Source organism: Ooceraea biroi, chromosome 4 (assembly GCF_003672135.1).
Source record: "Ooceraea biroi isolate clonal line C1 chromosome 4, Obir_v5.4, whole genome shotgun sequence".
NCBI lineage: Eukaryota > Metazoa > Arthropoda > Insecta > Hymenoptera > Formicidae > Ooceraea > Ooceraea biroi.
The window spans coordinates 3,683,945-3,701,485 of NC_039509.1; the positions used below are offsets into that span (position 1 = coordinate 3,683,945).

The 17,541-nt window shown below is 47.3% G+C and overlaps 1 protein-coding gene across 7 annotated transcripts in view; it reads left to right on the forward strand.

The window, feature by feature from the left end:
* The window catches only part of LOC105280652, a 379,732-nt gene that overhangs the window by 149,252 nt on the left and 212,939 nt on the right, over window positions 1–17,541 (forward strand). For all 7 annotated transcript variants that reach the window (XM_011341344.2, XM_026969067.1, XM_026969068.1 and 4 more), the window contains one exon: window positions 5,990–6,052. In XM_011341344.2, the coding sequence (XP_011339646.1) occupies window positions 5,990–6,052 (63 nt within the window). The remainder of the gene's footprint in view (window positions 1–5,989; window positions 6,053–17,541) is intronic.

Here is a 17,541-nt window from a genome sequence, read left to right on the forward strand (position 1 = left end):
AGAAATGTAGTGATTCTTCTGGAATTCTTGGCAAACGGAGGGCGCATTAAAAATAAAGCGAAGTCGTTGCCGAGAGCGACAGCTGAATCGACGGAATTCTCGATGCCTCCGCGCAACGACCTGAAAACTTTCGGCATCGCCGAAACCGAGAATAGCCGCGACAACAAATCGCGTCCCCGCCGAGAGATATTTCGGTGCGCGCTTTCCGATCCGCGCTCGTGAATACCGACGACTCGTAATTGGATAATAAATCATTCGACATTCGATCATCTCGTATTCGCGCCCGCGGCCGCGGCCGAAAGTGGATATCTCGTTCTTGCCGCCTCCCGACATGTCGATAATCGTTTCCCAAATCGATCAATCACGTTCGGCCCTGAGAAGTCTCGTCTCGAAGAACGTGATAACTGGCAGTGCTCTTTTACGAGGCGTTAATCAACGTCCGAATCGTCGTGGTGTTTGACGTCACTTTGCCATCATATGTCCGTCTTTCTCTTTCACTCTTCTCCGCGCACACTCTTGTATTGCAGGCGGCGTCGACACTCTTGGTTACGGAATTACCAAAGCGCAAATATTGAACCGCTTGCGAAGTACACGGCCGTTTGGTATTCAAGAGCGCGTCATTGATCGAAATGATCGTGAAATAATTTCGCGACCGCGTCGACGAACTCGGAGAAGCGAATATCGTCGATAGCAAACAATTTATCAGAAATTCAGATGTATATTTGATTTTATATATATATATATATATAATTTCTTTGATTTCTGGAATCTTATTCTTTCTCGGCGGTTATTATTATCTATGCGGATTATTCAGTCGTTGGCTTGAATTTTTCGCAGAAATGCTCCGAACGAACTCACTTTACCTTTCTTTCTCATTCGTTTCTCTCGCGCGGTATTTTTTTCTTCGTCTTCCGTCTTCTTATCAACGGTCACCGAGCCTCGCTTCGCCGCTGGAGAAGCGAGGCTTTCTTTCTTCTGGTCTCCTTTACGAGCTTCAGCCGAGTCGCTGAGCCGAGATTCCGCTGCATCGTCATGAATCATACGTATAACTTTAAATTAAAACCCGGCGATGTCCGTGACGAATGACGCGGAGCTGCTTGATTATACGCTAAAGAGCACTCAAGAGAGGCTGTACGGGGACGTAGGATAGGGCGACCGGGAAGAAGCAGATCCACTTTTCATCCCGCTGCTCCTCTGCTTCGTGTTATTCGATGCCGGCGATGTCGGACAACTCGCTGCCCTCGCGCCTAATCTCTCCGTCTGCTTCCCTATTTTTAACGCCCGCGGCGAGTGTCGAGAGACCGTCGGGTAAATTATCGCGGACCCCGCGCGTTCGTTCGCCTTACTTCTCGACCGAGAACGACAATCGGTTGCCCATCAATCACCCGTTCGCACTTCCGTTCGCAGGGGCGCCCGCGCCTGTACTTTCCGCGCGCGTACTTTCGTCACTTTGGAGTTTCTGACGCATGCGACACCCTCTTGTGATTTTCAAGGCGTCACGCTTCAGGATATTTCGTCATACATTCTATAGAAGCACAAAGTATTGTGATCCAAATAGAATTAAAAAATAAAAAATTCTGAGATATATTATAAAATAATAATACGAGGAAAAGATTCGATAGTTATCTGCTTCGAGATTCGAGTTGCTGCTGTCAGTATGGCGGATTTCGATCGCGGCAACGTGACATCCGTCAGTGTTGCTTACAGTTGGAACATCTCGAGCAGCGACGTGTATAAAGCTGTACGGAAATAAAACCCGAAGCTTTGTATTATGCACGTCGAGGTAAACGAACAGATTACAATCAGAATCGAACGTAGTCATACTTCCTTTATCCGAACAACGGTCTCGACTAGCTGCGTTAGTGAAGTTCGGTTTTTACGGTTTCGCATTCTCGATCGCCGCGCGATCCGCAGAGCGATAAAAAGGGGAAAAAACGAGGTAGTACAAGGAGACGCAGTAAAGAGAAACAGCGAGGAGATAGGACGAGGTTTAAATGCGAGCGTGCAAAGAGGGATTCTAAGCTGTCTCCGACGTCTGGCCATAAATCGAAGAAGTCCGACTTTTCAGGCAACGTACCGCCGAGCTTTCTCGAGCTTATTTAAATCATCCCTAAAGCTTTCTTAATATTGAAAAATGGCTGCCGGTGATAGTTTGGTCTCCTCTTGTCCTCGTTCCCTTTTCGCGAATACGTTCGCCCCGACTTGAGATCAAATGAACGGAAACGAGTCGAGCACGTAGTCGTAAAATTTCTAATAATCATTCGCTAGTACATTCGCTACTCGTTAACGGTTTTTTAGTGAACTCGGATGTCGTTCATTCCGAAATCGTCGGCGGACGAAACGCTCTAACGGACGGCGCTTTTTATTTTGTCTGAATGTTGCGCAATATTGAATGCTATAATGTTTGCTCTGTATAATCCGCTACGCGGAAAACACGATTTCCGAATATTGGATATGCCACGAACGAGATTCGCGCAGTGTTACCCGATATTCATTTGCAGCAATCCGGAATGATTCGCATTTCACGAGTGTGCGATTAATTCGGGCTACCCGTAGTTACGGATGTTGTTGCTCGCGCGATAGATGATCTAAATTAATCATTTTGTTGGTCCTGCTTTTTTTCCGTTCCTCTTTCAAGCGGAGCGTTGCCGCATTTGTTTCACAAGCCGCGTTTCATCGCGTGCCCAATTCCGGGCACGAAAAAAAATATCCCACGCGTTACGCTTTTTTGCTCAATGCAACGTGCGTCCGTTTAAAAATTGGATTACTCGACGGCGCTTTGATAATCGCGATTACGGAGACCAGCGGATATCCCCCGAATGTCGGATATCCGATATACGGATATCCGCAAATCCGAGCGAGGATGAGAGGACGCGTTCTATCCGTCCTCCCTTTCATCTCTCTCGCTCTCGCTCTTTCTATTTCTCTCTGTTCATCTAACTCACGTATCGTGCCTATTTCCGTGCCCGATGTGTCCGCGCGCGCTTCGCCGGATAGCGGAGGGATTTAGGTACAACGTTAATAACATTCACGTAACTTCGACCCTCCCAGGCTGTCGAGCTAGAGGGTGTAATGAAGCTCCGACGATCTTTCGCATTTCGCTATACGTCGCTCGGTTGGCGTGCTCTAGGATTCCCACTTCGTGACGCTGCATAATCGAGCTGACCGCAGGATCGCTAATGGATCGTTGCCGAATCGATCCCTCCGAACAACGTCGAAATTAGGGCGACCGCGCTTTCGTCCGTGCTTCATTCGCCGAGGACATTAATCCTCGCCGATGCTCTCGTTTAAAAAAAAAGATAAGGATTGGAAAAAGCAATCCTGTCGACTCGCGAATGGAATTAACATAAATCGGTAAATGGAAACGAGTCGGAATCTGCGTTATTATCGCGGGTTGCATTATGCAAATGCGCCGGCGAGCGGCAGTGAATCAGCTCGAAACTATAAGGGGCTATGAAAACTGCAGTCAGCGCTCAGTGTTTATTTTTCATATATTGCGTTTCTGCAGTGTTTCCATGAATATTTTCCATCGCGTCAGTGATTAATCAGCATTCTCCGGGATAACGCGGAGAGACGTGAAAAATCACTTGTAAAATCAACGGAGTGTGCTTAACTAAAGCGATTTCTTCTTAAGGGCAAAGGGCGCTGCTTGCGATATCCCGATTCGCAATTGATCGTGGCAAGTCTATTGACTGTTGTATGGCGAAATAACGTGCGTGTGTACGTACAGCCATGAATCTACTGACGGAAAGTAGATAGTGATTTTGCGACGCGACTCGCTTCGCTGTAAATTATGAGATGGTCATAATGCGCTTTACGACTTTTCCTCGTTTCGTGTCTGGCCGTCAACCACGCTCCGTGACTTTGTAATCCTCAGGCACCCCAGGACGACACCTTTAAATCTTCGTCACAGCTTGGTCATCCTTTCCTCTCGCACAAAACGACAGCCAACGTCTTTTTGCTGCGCGTTTCGCAACGTTTTGCAGTGCTGTAATGGCGTGGCGCGCAACTCTCGTCCGTTTGCTGTTTATTCATTATATGGAAGTTCTCTGCTCGTTAGAACAATATGTAAGCCGAGCTTTTATTCGAGATGGTATGACTCGGGGGAAATTTCTCGCAACGCCGCGCATTTGCTTTTTATTACCGTGTATTATACGGTCGGTGCGCGATAGCGGCGCACACTTTATCAAAGTAATTTTCTGATCGAAAGTACCGCGGGCAGAAATTAAATTAATTATGTATCTCTGATGTACGTTGCTTTCGCAGCTATACGTCATTTTTCTCGTTTGGAAATATTTTCTTTCACTCGGAGCAAATGCTATTTAACGAAACTGATGATACTTTATGCAAGAAACCTTTAATGATTTCAATCACCTTATCAAATACTACACAACTGTTGTTAATCTTGTCATTTGATAGGGACCTGTGATTTGGCTTCATGTTCCTCTGACAATTTTAAGTAATATTCGCTCAGTCGTAAAACTATCGTTACAAGATGCAGCAGAGTTTCATGAAAACTCAAGCTATGTTATGGATACTACAATTGATTGCCATCAGCGGGCGTTGACGAGTGTACTCTTCTTCTCCTTTCCTTTCAGTTTGATGAAGCTTCACGCTCTCTTTTTTCCCCTGGTAGACATCAGAGTCCCGTTCCATTTCCGCAGCGCAAAGAGTCCAACCTTGCCCGACACGCAGCACCATCAGCTTCTTCGTGCGTTCGTTCGCTCGTACGAAGTTTGACACGGAAATTTATTCGCGCTTAACCGATTTGGCAGCGGTCCAAGACGGGATGCTCCACCCACCCGAGAAATCTGCCGCTTTTTTACGATCAAAGTTCAGAACGAACGACATTTGCACGTCGGCTCTTTCGTCTTGGTTTCGCAGCCGCTGCGGACACGTCTTTTGTACTATTTCTTCGTTGCACCTTGCTCGAGGCCAGTCTCTCCCCTTCGTAGTCCTCGTCATCATCGTCGTTGTCGTCATCGTCCCTATTTGCGCGATATGCCCGGATGATTCGAGACGGCCGTCGTTTCTTCCTGAAGAATTTCCGTCTCGGTAGTTCCGGATCCCGTCGGGATCCATCGGAAGTGACCGATGGCATTTTTCCGGGCACGGGAAAAATTCACAAGGTGAACGATTTCGGCAGCGAGCCCCGCGTGATTGAAACGCTGAACGCCAGCGAGCGAAAGAAACCGGCGACTCACGTCACAGAATGTAATATAAGGGGTGTAAAGAATGTCCAGCGAATGTACGTCGAGCGGTCAAGGGGAATGCCACAGGTCACATTGCCGTTGCGCTTGTTTGAAGTATTTCATATCCGCATTCGATATCGCGTTTCCGCGCACTTGGCGCAATTCGAGCCGCGCTGTCAGGCGCGACATTTAAAATGTTTCTGCTGGGAGAATTTATCTACCTTCGTCGGACGCCGAGTCGGAATTTTTCGAAAGGACAGAGACGCGTGCGTTCGCGTTAATGTTTGATTTTTAATTCTCAATAGAAACTCCGCGTACCCGGCATGCTTAAAATCTGACGCTTGATTTCAATCAATTCATCATGAGAGCGATAGCTAAACGCGGCAAGCGCAGAGTGTATTTGATGAAATCCGGTTCTAGCAGCGACTGATTACAGAAAATTTCATAACGAACGGTAGAGTGCACTTAGCTTTTGCACGCGTGCGCCGGGATTCCGCAGCGCGAATAATTTTCATACGAATGATGTTCACTTTCCGCAATATTGCGTTGCCGAAATTATCAACAATTCGCGTCGCCCGGAATTTCGCGTTCGAAAATTATGCGCCTCGGCGCAAACGATGAGACTGGAAAACCCTCCTCTGCGGATGTCTCTTTACCTATCGCTGAATCTTTCAACACGCTTTAACGCACGAGATAGCGAGTTATGTGAAATTCAATGCGATGCGAATGTCGGATGGCAGGATAAATTATCGATTCTCATCATCCGCTAATTTGCCGTTTTCCTGTTTCTGTTACAGAGTGACAGCGGGCTAGTGGACACAGGTCCTGGTCGAGTTAGCAGTATGACAGCCATTAACTCGGTGAGCAGCCTACGTAAATTAATACACGACGATAAAAGCAACACGCACAGTATCGCTTCGTTTATGACTCGATACTGCATCCACTGGTTGCGTCCGTTTTAAATTGTGCCAACTAGATCATTCGTCGGTAATTTGCGCTAAACTGGCCGCAATTGCACGCGGCTAACGCGTGGCTAAAGAAACGAGAAACCTTCTCGAACGTGAAGAAAACCTTATTGAGTACGAATTATGCAAGTTTGAAAATTATTTCGAAAAAGATTCTTATTTCCTCAAGGAGAGAGTATCGGACAGAATCTGGGCTGGGAATTGCTTCAAGACTCGCGAAATACGTATTTTTTTCGACTCGTCTCAAAGTGTCGATTTCGAAATAAAAAAATTCTTTCGTTCATCCATTTGGCAAAAAGAGACGAAAAACATGCACCTAATATCATACTCGTTATTAATTCATAAAATTTGTCGACGATTGCTGGCAATGACGCCTGTGGAGTCGACGTCCGCTAATAATCACGTAATGCCGCTCACGCGACCGTATTTTCTTGGGGGGAAAGAAGATAGCGGGCTGGCACGAATGTTTGCGCGGCGGGACGTTTCGGCTCAGCAAACAAGCGAGAAGCCGAAGGGTGCCGGGTCTAGTATTTTATCGGGCCTAATACAGTTATCGTCGAGTAACATTTGGTATTGTTATGATTAAGGGACGAGAGTCGGTCCCTCTCTCCCTCCGACCAGACGGGGCTTGTTAATCCCGCCGTTCGTCGGGCAGAATTTAGCGCGCAGCTTTGTGTGGTTTTATTATATACGCGTACGCGTATTGGACTTAACGAATTAGTATAGCCTTCGCATAACTTCCATCGTAAAGGAGCTTTTTAGGCATAAGCCGATATGCTTATACGAACGAACGGGAACTCGATGGGAATAATCTCCGAAATTTTAATTTTAATTTTAACTCGGTTTGTGTGAGAGAGCGCCGATAGAATAATGTTCTCGGCGTTCCCTGCGCAATTATTCCGTCCGCCCAACGAAGCCTCGGGAAAACTCGATACTCGGCTGGAAGAAAAATTAAACGCAAAAATTCAAATGAAAATCTCATTACTTATCCGTCGTCCATTTGACCTGGCGGAATACTGTGTTTCTTTCTCCGGGAAAGGAAGAAAAATTAAAAGGATATAATCACGATGTTGATTGCGCATTTCGCTCAATGGACCGATTTTCATCTGCCCAATCTCTCATTCGCGGTGCGTATTGCAAGCGCGATAAGTCAAACGTCCGTCCCTGATCGAGCACAGTTTACGCTCTTTTCTCCCAACATCTTTAAGGCGAGCATCGCGATGCCTGACATTCGGATGCGCTTCAGGGTGAACCGTGGAAACTCGGCGTTTGCATGATAACGACACGACGACGCGGCTCGGATAGTGAAAGGTGAGACGACGATGGCGGCTTGCCGGCACGGAAGAGAGCCACGATGCCACCCCCGGGGAATTGTACATGAAGCCGACACATGGCGTATTCATAGTTCCAGCAGCGAGCACCCCCCGGAGACTGTGGAGGACCCGACGGGTAGCAACGTCTCCGGAATTCACGCGCTGGTTCGCCGACGCGAGAGCCGTATCGGCGAAATTCAGCGGGACGCTTCTTCCGCTTCCCTTTCTCTCGTTTTCGTTGTCGTCGCCGTCGCGATCGATTTGGGAATACAGCCCCGCGCGGCGCGTGCATCGCGCGACAGAATCCCGAGAATTCGCGTCGCATCTTGTCGGGTGCAGAGAGGAAGAGGAGGAACCAATCCCCGACCCGGGGTGGTTGCGAACTTGTCTCTTCGACCTGCTGCGCTGTCGTGACAACGGTATATCGGTCGCAACAGCAGTAGCAGCAGGAGTCCCGAATCCCGCGGGAAACGCGCGTTGATTACGGGAGTTGAAAGGGCACGCTGCGAATTTGCGTAGCTCCCGTAAACGTTCGTGTCGAGAATGTCCGTCTATGTATAACGCGCCGAATGCTTGACACTCGGACGGACGAATATCAGCGAAATGTTGAAAGTGAGATCGCGACTTATGATTGAAAAAATGGAGAAATATATAAAAACGGTACGAGCGTGTATTTTTTGATTCTGGGATTTCTACGAGCTCTCTCACGATTCGCGGTATAAAATTTTCTTCCAGTTTAATGAGAGATGTTGATGACTATCCGTTATGGCGTTCAACGTGTTGGATGATACGATATGCTTCAAGTAGTAGTCATTTTGAGAAATTGCGCATTTTGGCAATCATTCCATTATCGTAACGAGAGGATATTCCTGAGACTGGTTGGCACACGAATGCTTCGGAAAAGAGAAAAAGATTTCATTTTTCTCCGCAGGATTGGATTACAATCAGTCTCATGACGTAGAAGCGAATTGTCTTATGATAGCATGTAGACAGCTAGAAATAAAGCAACGCTTGCAACACACGTTCGATTAGGAGATGCGAAATCTGATACGCGCGCTCGTGTTACAATGTTACTTGGATGTATCCGGAGTATTATGCGAGCGTAATTGAGAGGGGTATCAGATCTGCGTTTGACTGTTACATGCGTACTAATAAGCAGCCAATAAGTCGATGCAAGATGCAGTGCTAATGATACCTTGGACTTTTTCTTTTTTCAAGTTTGTGCATGTTCAGACTTTTATCAATATAATTATAACTGCGATATATTTTCTTTATCATCTTAATTTTTGCATGTACATATTCTTTTCATCGATTCTAAGCCTTAACATAAGAACTTGTTATGACGCGAATCGAAGACAAACACGCGTTCGTCTTTCCCCGCTACCGAATCCGACACCGGCTAGCTTCCGAATCAGCTGATCGTTGTTATTCGAGCATCGCGAGTCGAGTCGATCGGACTTAAAACCACAGTGTATTTCTTACGAAGTTTCTTTTCTGTTCAAACGCGCTTTCAAAGTGTTACAATAAAGCTTTCGTTAATCATACATTTAAAGTTCATTTCATATCATCCGCTCTTTCACTTATTCATCTTTCCGATCTTCCTTCGCTTCTCGCCGTGTTGCACCAAGGTGGATCGAGTAGCCGAAAGTGCAATTCGTGGGCAACGATTGAAGTACACCGAACAATGCATAAAAACTTGTGTATAAAAAAATAATCGGACGTCAGCATAAAATAAAAATTAAAATTAATATTTATGAAAATACACGTGTATTTATTTACCAATAAATAAAAGGAATGCAATATACGAAGATATATTGAAATAATTGTAGTTGATATCGATATAAATTTATGAAAGAAATGATATATGTATATCGTGCCGTTGCGTTGAATGGGACACACACGTTTATAATTATAAATTATAATCGCTTCGCGCCGGCTACCTCTCTCATCATTTTTATCCTGAAAAGATCTCAAAGCGCGTACGCTCGACACGAAAGTGGTGGGATCGATGGAAACGTAATGGTGCATTTTTATTCCGAGTTGCTCCTTTTACTTCTTTTGCTGCCTCTCCGCCTTTTCTGTGCTGTATTATTCAAACTTTACATACGTTTGAGAAACAAGAATATTCGACGAGGCTGGTTCGCGTCGATGCTTAAAAAGCGCTCGTCTGGACGGCTCGTTATTCCCCTCGGTATCAAAGTCGACGTGCATTTGCAATTGAAATTTTTGCGGTTCTATGAGTCGAGACCCGCGGACAAATTCGAACTTTACCGCGGCCAACACGGTGAGGTGATTTCCGTAATTACTCCCGCTATTTTTCTCTAACGTTGTTTTACGTCATCCGACAAAATGGTATGCGTCACGCTATTGACAGGAACGGAAAAACACAAACGCTCATGCGTACGTCGCACGAGGAGATATCACGCGTCGATCTTTCATTAAATCCCTCCAAAAAAGAAAAAAAGATGCAATTTTATACATATCATTATACAATCACCAAAAATGAAGTCAATTGATGTAAAGATGATTCGATCACTCGGAAAGACTCTATCTCGCGCAACAGAGACCAAAGACCCGCTCTTTGCGAGTCACCTTGTGTGCACATCGACCTTTTTCCGAGCCGCAATCTCGCGGAAAGCAACGCGCTCGAATCCGGTGACCCGGCGACCGTTGCGCAGACGAAAGTCGGGTCTAAAGGACGTCGAAGAGGAAACCGGTTTAAATAAAGACCGCGCATGTGGGTCAGCCGGCGTGGCGTTGTGCGTTACGCAAGCCGTGTCGCGCATCAGCGGCGTTGTCGTCGTCGTCGTCGTCGGTTGGGCTTAGCTAGCCATGCAGGAGACGCGCACTGTGTGCATAATGTGCATCAGCTGAATCAGTACACTACCCCCGAAAAGCATCCGAGCGTGCGTTGCCCTAAGCGCGTAGGGCAAAGGCAGATCCGTGTCAACCCGCAACGACCCTGCCTCTCGTTGAACGTACGTACGTGGACGCGGCTGCGAGCGGAGCTAATTGTGGAATTGCGAGAAATCGTTCGGCCGATCGTAGGGTTGCACGTTGGGATACTTTTCGCGGTTGATGTACCACCGCCTCATACCTCTTCAGCCTCCATCCATCCGTTCTTCCTATTCTCGTCGCCGTTCTCGGCGTACATCCGTCTCCTAGCTAATGTCACGTGCAATTCCACTCGAACAAAACCAAGGAAGCGAACACAGTTGTGAGATTGTGCGACTAGCAGAACGTGAAATTATGATAGATTTTGTAAAAAGAAGATTTAAAAAGAAAGGGTTTTATTTCATAATTCATATTATACATTGAAGTTTCCTTGCATAAATAACGGTACAAGAGAAATACGCAGCATGTCAGTCAATAGTCGATATGACCATCAACTTTCAAATCGGGTGAAGATAGTACGTTGCAGGTTTAATTGGCAGGTTCATGTGAGATATCGTGGGTTCAGCTCAGCAACGACATATTCTCAAGCAGACGTACATAGAGGCATTTATAGATCCATAGAGCGCATATATGCTTACATCGAACTGAACTTTAGGCGGGGCTGGACCGAAACTGACTGCTGGAACGGAACCCGGGACCACTTCAAACGGTGCGCCACGCGGAAATCTGCCCGCGAGTCCCACGAGCACACGGCTTCCGGCGTAGCTTTCTCTCTTTTGTGACACACGAGAAGTCGGATGTCGGGTTCGTCGTGGCAGGAGAAAAGCTCTCCGCCGCGGGAGTTATGTTATATTCAGTGAGTGCACTCCCGTGGAGATGCTGCATTTTCCGAGGTTACTCCGAATTTGCGTTGGGAAAGTCGCATGGGGGGCTGGAGAGAGGTTGAAGGTTTAGCGAGCTCCGATCGATCTCCAAGTTCGTGATGCAACTATCGTGGTGCAACCATAACGAATGCGCTGCATGCTAAAAATCGCGAGGTTCCACAAACGTCCGACTCGAAATTTTTACGTAAAGAAAAATCGGCGTCACAGATTTTCCCTAAGAATCGAAAAGAGGGATTTTCCGCGTGATAGAGAAGAATTCTCGATGCGAGTCTTGAGACACCAGGCGACTTGGTGCAGCTTGCTAGTAGCTGGCGGCAGATGGGTCGAATCGGGGTGAATAATCGCGCGCTTTACCTTTCGGAATGTCGGAATCGCATTGATATCACGTGAGAATATACGCGACATGCGACCGGCATGCGAGGGAAATCGGTCAGGTGGTGCGTGCTGTTTCGTTCCGCTAAATATCCATTTCCGCGGGGGCGAGACTCTGGCGCTGCTGTTATATTTCGTAAAATGATGTGACGAAGCGTAACATCAAGTGACATGACGCGACACTGTCTGACGTGCCACGTCGTTCTTCTCGACCTCCTTTTTTCGGTGTCGATCGAGTTTCACGGACGCCGACGTTATATCTTCAAGGCAATTTTAAAACAGAAACGCGACTTTGATCTTTTTCTCTTTGCTCTGATGTTTAAATGAAAATTTTCATAGTATGTCACGTACTATGTACACTATGGAAATGCTTTCAAATATCATATTAAGCGGCGCGCTGCGTGTAACTCTCAAAAGTCCCTTTTGAAAGATATTAAAGAACGAAGTATCTAGACTCAACTTAGAACGAGATTCTTTCTTTAAAATAAAATCTATTGAAAAGAGAGATTAAATGATGATACATAATAACCGCATAATTGGATTTTACGGTACCAACGTGACAGCCACAATGCTCCGCGGTTTCTAAAATTGCGGAAACAATCGCACAGAGAAAAAATCGATATAATGGACTCATAAATTATTCCGCGGGACGCGGGACAACGGTGCCGTAAATGGTTGATTTTATATACGCGAACAACACACGAGGCAGTTAGATAGATCGCCGCCGACTCTCTCCACGCGCGCGAAATCGACCGGCGGCCCCGGGGGACGGACCCAGGTGCGAGATCCATTCAGAGGGGGATGAATCTCCCAGCGCCTCTATGTTATCCCGTACGTCGAACTCCGCGGAAGGAGCCAGGAGGTCCGTAAAATGAACTGCGCCACCGATGTCGTCTTCGTGCAGAAAGCAAAACAGGGAAAAAGGAGAAGGAAGAACGCGGAGAGAGTACTCAGCGATGTCGCGCGGATCCGGAACGTCGGGATTTATCTCTCTGGCTGGAACGGACGCACCTGGCTAATGCCGTCGACTTTGTTGGCGGACGTCGAGCGGCCAACGAGAGGGAACGACGACGAATGGAAAATACGGATGTGAGCACTGGTAAAGCGATGCTTTCGATCCGCGTCGACGGAGGGTTGAGAAGTGAACGCGCAGGATGGAACCAGGAGGATGTACACGTTATCCTTCAGACTTGAAAAAAAAGAGACTGCGGGAAGTGAACAATTAACAGAGTACGGAGATCCAAGCGAGAGTCGTTCCCTTTGAATGTCATTCAAGTTCCCGAGACTGCAACTACGGATGTAGCTCATAAAATGGTAGCGTTGTTGTTGGATGAAGTCGGTGTGAATTATTTCAGAAACGGCGCGGCGGTCTGGAGAAGTAACTGCCCCTAAAATGTTTTATTCGGTGTATTACACACTACCGGGTTTGCGGCGCAGCTTCCGCCTGTCATCTTTATTTGTCGCGCGTTTAGCGCGATGTTAAATTGTTCCGCGGGCCCCTTGCTATACGATCTACGATCTACGTCCCTTCCGAGAACAACCCAGGTACATACAGCATCACCGAGCGACTGGCCGGCGAGTTGCCGCGCGGTTAAAAGCGACGTCCGTGCAGCCGCGCGCTCATCCAACTTGCCTGCGATTTTAACTGTCCGTACATTCGCGCAGACATCACAAGGTCGGTCGTTCCAGCGATTGTCGACAGCTGCTGCGCATCGTTAACTGCAAAGAGAGAGAAAGAGAGGCAAAGAAAAAGAGAAGAAACGGATTTAAGAAACACGTATGCACGCACACTTCCACGGGATATAGACAATTCTCTGCGCGCAAAAATCTACCTTCGCGCTTGGCCACGTCTTGTATTCTGAACGGAGGATGGATAATGCTCTCGGTCTTTTTATTCGCCGTCCATCTCGTTGAAAATCTCTTTCCTTTCTCTCTCTCTTTCTTCTTTTCTCTTCTTCGATCGAGTGACTAACGCTTTCGTTTCGCGGAAAGAAACGCGCGTACCGAAATACATTGCGTGGGCCACGCAAAATCCGATCTCCACCACTCTTCAAGGCTGCGGGCGTGCGTGCATACGTGCATTCGTGACGTTTTACCCGGGCGTTAATTGCTCGTGCAGTCGGCGACTTACGACTTAATGGAACAAAATATGACGCATCGCCTAATAATAAATCACAGCGTTCTGGGAACGCGTATCCCGCCTCATTTAGCCTTAACGAGCGTGGAAACCGAGCGTATATCGCAACAGCTTAGCTACGTCGTCGTCGACGTAACGTCACTGTGTCGGGACGAACGCAAGCGGATTCGCCACGGCATGCCGTGGCAGCGGTGTATCTTAATTTACTAAGTCATTAACGATTGATTTACCGACGTCGCCGGAGCTGTAGCAAAGTACGTTGCGCTCGAAAGCACACGACTCCAGAACACAAAAGGCCGACTCTTTTGATTATCCCTTTCGCGTTGCACGCTATTGCAAAGAATCGAGTATTGTCGGGCTGAAACACCGGGCAGCGGGAAAGAAAACGTTAACTCGGGAGAACGTAATATTTCTTCTTGATGATTTGACGTGAGGATTTCCCTCCTCGCGCACATCCGCTCGAACATTCTTGCTTTATTCTCAGAGAAGAGGCAAACGCTTCTTCTTTGAGGTCGAGTGTCTCTTACGAACGTACGTCGAGCCGAACATGATGAGAAAGAGAGAACACACGTGCGTGCGTGTCGACAATGTTGCGTAACTCGTAAGCAAACGGAGTTGCACGCAATGTCGGATTCGCAGTGATGCACTCGCGGGAAACACTAGGACGCGTCAATAACGTCTTAATATACCTTATGATATCATCGGCCGCGCGTTGGAGCGCAATATCGCGTGTCGTCGCGAGGCCGAGCGTGATCGACGCATGGGGCGATCGCGCTCTGCTTGCAAAACACAGACGACCAAGTGATCGCGGGGAACCTCTTCTTCGGGGTTGATCCTCTCGACGAGAACGAGTGCGTGGGATCATCCCTCGTATCTTGTTTCTCCACGCGTATCTCGACCTGTCATTATATCATCGCCCACGTGGCGTCTTCCTCGTCCTCCTCGTCACCGTCGCGATTAGTCAAGCGCGAGTCCACCCACTCGACTCTTATTTCGAATCACATCCCTGCGTCGTGTGTGGCTTGAAGCTTCATGCAAACTCAGTCTGCAAAAATTCCACGGACTTGGAAGATTGTTGCTTTGAAAATTTTATTCTCTTTTAATCGAGATCGAGATAAGGATGATTTATTACCAATAGTCTGTGTTTCAAGATGGAATGGTGGTGATATGTTTCGTTGAAGTGTACTATTGCATTCTGTTTATTTTCTTGTCGTGGTAAGAAGTGACGCAATCGCGTAAATTCTTCTATTTTTCTCCCAGCATATTTTCCGGCGAAAGAGAGGGCAGGAAGCCCGCCATCGCGTTTATTTTCAACTTCAACTTCGCTGCGAGGGCCGCCGTAATATATGTACGGCGAGCACAAACTACACCGATATTTTACCGAAACGGTAATCGGGGGATAAGACTGGACATATTTGTCTAATAAACGTGCGAGGTCCTGTCGTATAATCCGCGTGTCCTACGTAAAGGGCCGACGTAACGTCTTCTTAAGCGAGGCGGCAGCGTCTCCTCAAAGTATACCGAGTCGGTGGGATCGCTCGCCCGGAAAATAACCTCCGTCGAAACAGCCATGGTGCTTTTCCGAGTCTTGTCCGTTTTGACGTGTAACGTGCTTCTTGGCCGTGCCTGCCGGGTCTCCACGATACCACCGTCGTCGTGGTCGTCGTCGTCATTCTCCCAACGAACTCCATTCCGTCTGGTCAGCGATTGTCCCTTTTCTCCGCCGAGAACCTCTTCCTTATGCGGCCACGTCGCGTTTTATCGCACCGATAAAAACACCGTGCTCCCTCGATGCTGGTCTACCCCATATATACGTTTAACTCGTACACACGAACACGAAGTGAGGTCGTTTTTGAAATGAAAGAGATCTATCGTTCAATGTGTTTCAAGCACCGCAAACAGAACCTATTTTGTGCTATTTAAAAGATAAAGTAGGACTTTTTAGCATTTAAACATCTTTCGATTACGTATTTATTATTCTACGAGTGCTCGGCGATGTGTGTAAATAATTTACTTCAATTATTTATCTCAATTAATGAAAACTGTATATATTTCCCATAACTGATTTGGTGCTCCGAAATTTGACGAGTTTAATCCATCGCGATAGCGGAAAAAGATTAAAACATTTCAGAATCAAACATTTTCGTTGACATTATGTTTCGCCTGGCCTTTCCGGAGCTTCAATTTGAGCATTACAGCACGTATTTCGGTGGCCCCTTGTCGATGGCTCTCAAGACGACGAATGGTATCGCAATAACGATAGGAGCAATGACGGTAGGCCGTGACCTATCGGCAGCGCTCCTGCGGGAGTCCTTTATCGTATCGTTAAGTCGTGGACCGCCCTATACATCATCTATCTACCCCCGCGCCGGTCCAATCGGCGGCGATTAATGGCTTTTTTATTCGGCTCGTAAAATCGTTTTATATTAAACTCGACGCGGCCACGAGAATGCACCGATATGGCGCGCGATGCACTCTCCTCCTCCGCATCCCTTCGCGCGAGCTTTATCCTTTTTTCCGTCCCTGTCTCCTCTCCACCGCCCTCCATTTGTCTCTTCGCGGCAGAATGAAGCTCGATGGCAAATCCCTTTCCCTCCGTAATGATTCTCTCGCCTCTCTCGCCCTGCCTTCCGTCTGAGAATTTCCTTCGGCACGTCGGAAACGAATTTTGATCGTGTGGTTTGTACATTTTTCGCGAACGACGAGTGCGCCTTTGCCACTTCTTATAAACATTCGATGGATTTTCTGTATTTGAGGAATATGAGGATTGCTGGAACTGCTATGTAATAATAAATATTAAAATAAAATTCTGCTTTTACTTTTTTTCCTATCGACAGTGGCTCTTGATGAGAAGCATGTTTAGATAAATGTGAAATATGACATATTCATAAAGAGATCTGTAAAAAAAATATCATTTCTCGGAAATCTGAAAAATTCTGTTTTGCTCCTCGCGTTTGAGGTTTTGTAAAATTCATTTATTTCTAGTATCCTAAGACAAAAGTACGTACACAAGTCTGCTTTGAGTCGTCAGATTCAGGGCATGTCTGCCGTTGTCTACATTTATTTCCGTCGTGGAATTGCACCGAGAGATGCAATTCCCGTACGAAAACCCGTTCGACGTCATACAACGTAACGCGCAACAAATCCACGATGCAATTTTGCGTCGTTGCTGATGCTACACGTTCGCGGAGCGTTCTTTGGGGCCGACGTCGCATTTCCGGTTTGCGTCTCCGACACGCCGGCAGCTTATTACGATCCACCTCCGAAAACACGTAGCGCGTGCGCGCGATAATACTTACGAATGCAATTTTCTCGGGCAACGGCGTCGTCATCGTTGTCGTCGTCGTCGCCGTCGTTGTCGTGCTCCTCGTCGTTATCGCGCAGTAACGCTCACGCCGGAAGATTGTTTGCGCGGCGGAACGAAGACAAGGCGATACCCTGTGTTCCTCGGAGCGGCGAGAATCGGAAGTCTAGTACGTGTATGCGAAACGCCCGGCCTGTTGTTTCGCCCGCGCGTATACACAGGTCCGTAAATACATAGTTACCTCTCATAGTAACTTGCATCACGGTTACCTGCGGCCGTGCGTATCCGCGGGCTTGCTGCTCACGAGCTCCGCACACAACCAGGGAGCCACTCCTGCAGCGATGGGGGTTTTTAAATTTGTTTCCACTCCATTAACCCCGTCTCGTTCCCGTTACCCCCTCGTGCCTCCATCTCTCGATCTCCCTTTTCTCTTTCTCTCCTTTTACCACTCAGTCTCTCTTTCTCTTTCGCATCCCCGC